Consider the following 6,546-nt stretch of genomic DNA (forward strand, 5'->3'; position numbering starts at 1 on the left):
AGAGAGAGAGAGGTGGGGAGAGAGCACCGCGGGGGGCAAACGATCTCTGAAAACACTGAGAGGAACAAGGATTACAGGGCAGCAGCAAAAGTAGGCAAAGGGGCATCGCCACGGAGTGGAGTCCATAATCCCAAGACGTATTCAGAGTACTTCTGGGTTGCGGGGGGGGGGGGGGGGGGGGGGGAGCAGATGGGACATCTATCCTTCCCAGCCTCTTTCTTTATCTAGTCTGGCTGCATGGCATGTGGATACACCCAGTATCAAAGGCCATGGCAAGGATCTTGCTGGTATCCATCTAGGAGGATGGAAAAGAGGAGGAGGAAACAAGAGGTGACAACATGGGGGCTGAGGATGGGGCAAAACTTAACCAGCCTGTGAGGCCACCAGCAGGCAACACACAGTAGCCACATTGCAAGGGTAAAGGGCGAAAGGCCACCTAGTGCTCCAGACACAGACAGGTTTTATCTCTAAGCTAAGGCTGCTTCGAGCAGTCACTGATGGCAGCTGTGACCGTTACGTGTTATATCGAAAAACCAATAGTACTAGTTGACTTCTACATATTCTGAAATTAGTCTGTCCGTCCGTCTTTCTGTCTGACTGTCTGTTTGCGGTACAGGGGGGTTGAACTCCGAGGCTGGCACATGCTAGGCAAGTGCTCTACCACTGAACTACTGCACTGATTTCTCTCCCTTCTTGTTTTTATTTTTGAGATAGAGTCAAACTAAGTTGCTGGAGAAGTCCTTTGATTCTCTGCCCTCCTCCCTTAGCTTCCTGGAACACAGAGACAGAAGACCTGAGCCATGAGGCTCAGCGCCTCTTCTTAATTTTGAGGGGCCTGTATTGCCCTGAGAGTGAGCCTCCCTCATTTTCCTTGTTCTTGTTCAGAGTTCCAAGAAGGCAAGGCCTCAGGGATGCAGGGTTTGTAGGAAGAGGTGGCTGTATTTCCTCACATTGGCTCCGGCCAGTACCAAGGACGGGATGTGCCGGGAGAACTGTGAGTCTGGCAATAAGTGCCTGGGAATGAGAAGCCAACACCCAGACCTGAAACCAAACCTCTTAGGCAGGATGCCGCAAACTGAGGGTCATCAGGTGGCCCTTTCCAATGCCACAGGGATGGTCAAGACTAGGGCCTTCAGTGGATTATGTGTTCAAACAATGGGGTCCTCATGTGGGCAAGCAGCAGCCTTTCGAAACTTCCCCTCAAATTTGGAAACTGTGAGTTGGCCGGCCCCCTTACTTCTGCTAGAAGTGCCTCAAGCCACCAATCCCAAATTTCCAGAAAACAAGGGAGGCCCAGGGGCCCAGAGCAGAGAAGGATGCCCCAGCAGAATGAGAGGTGGGTGGGTTGATGAGGCTTACATAAGGAGCCACAGGTTTGCACCAGAAAATGAACTTGCCCCATATGAAATGGATGTCTTTCAACCTGAAAGACTAGAGATAGTCACGGGTCAATGGTATCTGTTTCAATATAATACGTTAGCACACAGGAGTGCTAAAACAGAAAAGATCCATTTGGGCTTGAGTGGTGGTGGCTCCTGGGAGGAGCTGGGGTGGGAAAAATGGTGGGGATGGGTTTAATGCTTATTGTTATTCTTTCTTTTGCTTTTTCTTTCTTTCTTTCTTTCTTTCTCTCTCTCTCTCTCTCTCTCTCTCTCTCTCTCTCTCTCTCTCTCTCTCTCTCTCTCTCTCTCTCTCTCTCTCCCTCTCTCTCTCTCTCTCTTTTTTTTTTCGGTTTTTCAAGACAGGTTTCTCTGTATATCCCTGGCTGTCCTGGAACTTACTCTGTAGACTAGGCTGGCCTCGAACTCAGAAATCCAAGTGCTGGGATTAAAGGCATGTGCTACCACCGCCTGGCTTGTTACTCTTTCTAATTAGGCATGTTTGGGTTTTTGATGATGATGATGATGATGATGATGGTGGTGGTGGTGGTGGTGGTGGTGGTGGTGGGCTGGTGGTGGGTGGTGGTGGTAGGGGTGTTGGTGGTAGGGGTACTAGTGGAGGAGGAAGAAGAAGAGGAGGAAGGGGAGGAGGAGAAGGAAGAAGAGGAGGAGGAAGAGGAAGGTTAGAAACCAGTATAGCAAAAATGCTGACCAGCTAGTCATCTGCACTGAAGAAAACCTTGTAAGAAAAGATGTTCAGAGCAGACAAAAGAGGGGGCTCCAGGACGGGGCTGCAGACAGCATCTGAGCAAAGCTGACGTGTACTTGGAGGCAGTCTCATGAGGTCTGAAGGATGAACATTCACTCAGCCCTGAATTGCCCACCTATCTTGAGTCTCCATATCCCTCCTGCCTCCCAAGCAGTGCAATCTCTGACTTTCCTCCCCTTAACCTTGCTCACATCACCAGGGCCACCACTCTGGGCCCCACTTCCAGCAGTGCCACCCTGGAGTCGCCTCCGCAGTCCTGCTCAGTAAGATTGCTAGCTTCTGACTTATCACCAGGCTCTGACCAAAGTGGCCTTGGTGCCCTCAGTGGGGATCCGTACGGGAACTGACATGACTTGGCTATCCAGAGTGGCACAGCTAGGTCCTTAGCATCCCCAGGCCCAACCCCGATGGGTCTCCAGACCTTTATTAAACAGGCATTGGTCACCACTTGCTTTGGGTCCACGATGTCCACCAGGGGCTCCTTCATAGCAACATCCCGGATGCAGGTCATGTCAAAGCCATAGACGTTCTCCCACCCTACGGAAACAAAGTGAGTCATGAGCAGGACTTCCAAGCTCACTCGTGTTCCTGGGTGCCTAAGACAAGGGAGCAGGGTGGGGTGAGGCCCCTGTTCCCTTCAATCAAAAACCTATAAGCATCTCCCCCTCCCCCGCAAGGGGAGCCATTCCGTGAACCAGTCGCTCATTCACACCCCTAGAAAAGGTGAATCCCATTCTGTTAGAGCAGCAGAGGTCAAGCAGGCTGGCAAACATGTCCCCAAGAAGTTCTCTAGAAGAATGACATCGAGGCTAGGGTCATTACCCACATGGTACGCCCCTTTTTCTGACATGTGCTTGCTATCTCCTCTCCAGTTCATTTGCTTTCCTGTTTCTGGACCTCTGACTAAGCATCCTCTCCCTTATAGGCCCATCTGAACTGTTAGTGCAGCTGAGAGAAACATGAGCTCTTCAATGAACCAGATTCATGTTTGAGAACTGGCACCACGGTTTGATGTCTGGGCACTGGGCAGACTCCCTCCCTGGTCTCTCAGAAGCCCAGCTTGCTCAGCAGGTGGATCCAGGACAATGCTCCCTTGCTTTCCACGTCACTGGGCTGAAAGGTACTCACTGAGGGTTCCTATCATGAGAACTCACCCTCCGTGGGTGGCAACCATTCTTATGGGGCTCTGGGCCACTCGGGCTTCTCACGAAATGCTTTGGGAAGAAAGCAGACTCTGGATGTAGGAGTAGGTAAGTGAATTTGAATCTGGTGGCCTAAGACCACCCTTCAGTGTTGGTGCTAATTGCTATTACTGATTAATTACCTTTGCTTAATGTACCCAACAACCCCTTGAGGGCTCTTTCAGGCTACAGATGAGAAAACTGGCCCAGATAAGTTGGCATCTGGCTCATGCACAAACCCTAAGCTGGTTACACACCAACCCAGTGACACCAACATGGAGCTAGGAATAGAGTCAAGCTGTCCCCTAACCTTTCCACTGTGTGCCAGGGTAACAATTTCTGGGCATGCATCATTCTCCCTGCCAAGAGAGAGCCTGGGCAGGGGCTCTGGTCACTGGCAAGTTGGATCTCATTTATCTGTTTATTTTGAGGGGTTTAGAACTGCTTTGAAGTAAAGATACTTTTGTCTAAAATCTTATTAAATGTGAATTTTCTTTTAGTGTTCATCAGACAAACAGGGCCTCAGGGAACTCAGGTCCCTGTGTGTGTGTTGAAGAGAGTGGGTGTGGAAGAGGGAGGTGCAGAATGGCCAGTGAAAGAATGGCTGTTCTTTTCCAAGGTACACAAAGATCTCTTGGGTGTGGGGGGGGGAGCAGTCAGGGAGAACAATCATCTCCCAGAGGGTGAATGCTGGTGAGCTCCTGCCTGCAGGGAAGATGCCAGTCATGGCCCATTCAATCACGGGAGGCTGGTGCCAAGCTTGAGACCCACATTGTGAGGGCTGGGGAGGCAGCTCATCTGGTAGAGTGCTTGCCTGGCACAAGGAAGCCTTGGGTTCCATCGCCAGCACTGCATAAAACTAAGTGTGGTGGTACACACCTCTGATCCTAGTGCTCAGGGGTAGAGGTGGGAGACCCAATAGTTCAAAATCAACCTTGGTTCTATAATGAGTTTGAAGCCAACCTGATTACATGAAACTCTGTCTCCAAAATAAATATATAAATGATAGATGAGATTGATCAATAGAAGATAGATAGGTAGATAGATAGATAGATAGATAGATAGATAGATACATACATACATACATACATACATACATACATACATACATCACATTGTAGGGAAGAAGCCATCCAGTGTGAAGAATCTAGAGGCAGCTATCCATCCTCTTCCCAGATGACACACATATGTACTGAGACACCCTGCCTTAAGTTTAAACTCCTCCATGAAAAGCCCCATAGCTGTACGCCTGTTCCTTCAGTCCCTCCAGGAGAAGTTCTACACAGGAGGTCAACACAAACCTTAGAGATGGCGTGTGTGGTGGTCGATGGCCTGGATGTCTGGGATTCAAACCTGTGCTCTTCCACTTACTGTATAACTTTACACAAGCATGGTGAACCTCCCAGCCTCAGTCTCTTTTTCTTTAACATGAAGCTGTCGATGATAATCCACCAGGGCCCTCATGAACATTGATGGGCCACTACATGCAAAGTACCAGAGACAGTGCCAGATACAAAGAGAGAACTCGGCACGTGGCAGTCTTCATTATGTAGTTTGAACACCAAGATGGGGAGCCCTGTGCAGATCAAGTCTCTTCTCTAGTCTTGTGTGTAAAGGGAGGGTTTGGTTTAGTCGTTGTGTATTCTAGACTCATCTGCAATGCTTTTTAAAATGCAAAGCCCGGGCTCTGACCAGACCTACTGGACCAGGATCTCCAGATGGGGGACCCAGGAAGCTAGACTTTCACAGAGATGGGAGGCTTTCATGCTGGTTGATCTTTTGAGGTCTTTTCAAGTCCTGAAGCCATGAACTTAAGATCTCATGTCCTTTGAGTCCTCTTCCAGTTACTGTGGGCCCTTCCGTGTCCTTGGTCCCTACAATGTCTGGCACAGCATCGGCTGCAGTTGGTGTTTTTCAAGCAGAAGGGATTCACAAATGGAATGCTATCTTTCTTTGCAGCCTCTTCTTCTAGTTGCCCCTACTGGGGCCAATATATTTGTCTTACATCCTCAGCTAGACTGTCTCACTCCAGCTATTTGGGGACAGAGCACCCGGCAACTTCAGAAACACAATTTTGGGGCGGGGGAGGGCTGCTGTCCATTCATTTCCCACTAGCCTCTCTTAGCAAAAGTAGTAAATCAGGTGTGTTAATCTTCTATTGCAAGGGTATATTGTCTGTTAAAGTACTGCCATCAGAGGAGCTTATGAATCTTTTGTTGATGGATTAAACCTTATTCAGAAACAGACTGTGGTACACCATAATCAATGCTATCAAGGCAACACCAAAGCCCCTGAGCACAGGCCTATTGACCAAAGCCCCTATTCCAAAAGCCTGTCGGAGGAAAAGTCCTCTTTGCTGGGTACAACCACCCCTCATCTCTCTGTGTTGCTGTTTAGCACAGCATCAGTACCCATCATCAGTGAAGACTTACAAGACACTGAAAAGATAATACCCAAAGGGAAAGGAGAAGCCAGGCTCAGCTAAAGTGAAGATGGTCTAATTGCCAGTCAACAGAGACTGTAAAGGAACTATAACAAACACACTGAGGAATCCTGGGAGAAAGGGATGTGCAGTGGATGGGTAGAAAACTTAATCAGTGTGAGAGAAATGATGTCTTTAAAGGCCAGTGAAATTCTCTAAACCAGAATCATGCAGTCAGAGATGAAGAATTCCTGGAATCAGCTTGTTAGAAGAATGGATGGACACATTGAGGAAATAATCAATAAACCCGAAACTGGTTCAATAAAAATAACCCAAACTTAAACACGGCGAGAAAAAAAAAATCCGACATCCACAGTATAATGTCAAACACATTTGTAATGAAACTCCCTGAAGGTGAGAATGATCAGAGGAAAAGACCCATTTGTATGGATGATGCCTACATTTAATCCAGATATAGTAATCAACCTGCAGACCCAAGCATTGTACAATAACCCCAATCAGGATGCATACAAGGAAAACCACGCCCAGACCAATCAAAGGAAAACTTGAGAGAGGGAGAAAGGAGAGGAGAGGAGATGAGAGGAAGAGGAAAAGGAGGAGAGGAGGAGGAGGAGGAGGAGAAAAAGGAGGAGGAGGACGGGGAGGAGAGAGAATCCAGAGACACATATACCTAGAAAAACACACACAGACACACAGACACACAGACACATACACACAGACACATACACAGAGGAGAGAGAGAGAGAGAGAGAGAGAGAGAGAGAGAGAGAGAGA

At 48.5% G+C, this 6,546-nt stretch overlaps 1 protein-coding gene across 2 annotated transcripts in view; it reads right to left on the reverse strand.

Moving 5' to 3' along the window:
• Prmt8 (protein arginine methyltransferase 8) overlaps window positions 1-6,546 on the reverse strand; it is an 83,208-nt gene that overhangs the window by 11,861 nt on the left and 64,801 nt on the right. For both annotated transcript variants that reach the window (XM_031383532.1, XM_031383533.1), the window contains exon 7: window positions 2,570-2,685. In XM_031383532.1, coding sequence (XP_031239392.1) covers window positions 2,570-2,685 — 116 coding nt within the window. The remainder of the gene's footprint in view (window positions 1-2,569; window positions 2,686-6,546) is intronic.

The sequence above is a fragment of the Mastomys coucha genome, unplaced genomic scaffold, assembly GCF_008632895.1.
Source record: "Mastomys coucha isolate ucsf_1 unplaced genomic scaffold, UCSF_Mcou_1 pScaffold20, whole genome shotgun sequence".
Taxonomy (NCBI): Eukaryota; Metazoa; Chordata; class Mammalia; order Rodentia; family Muridae; genus Mastomys; species Mastomys coucha.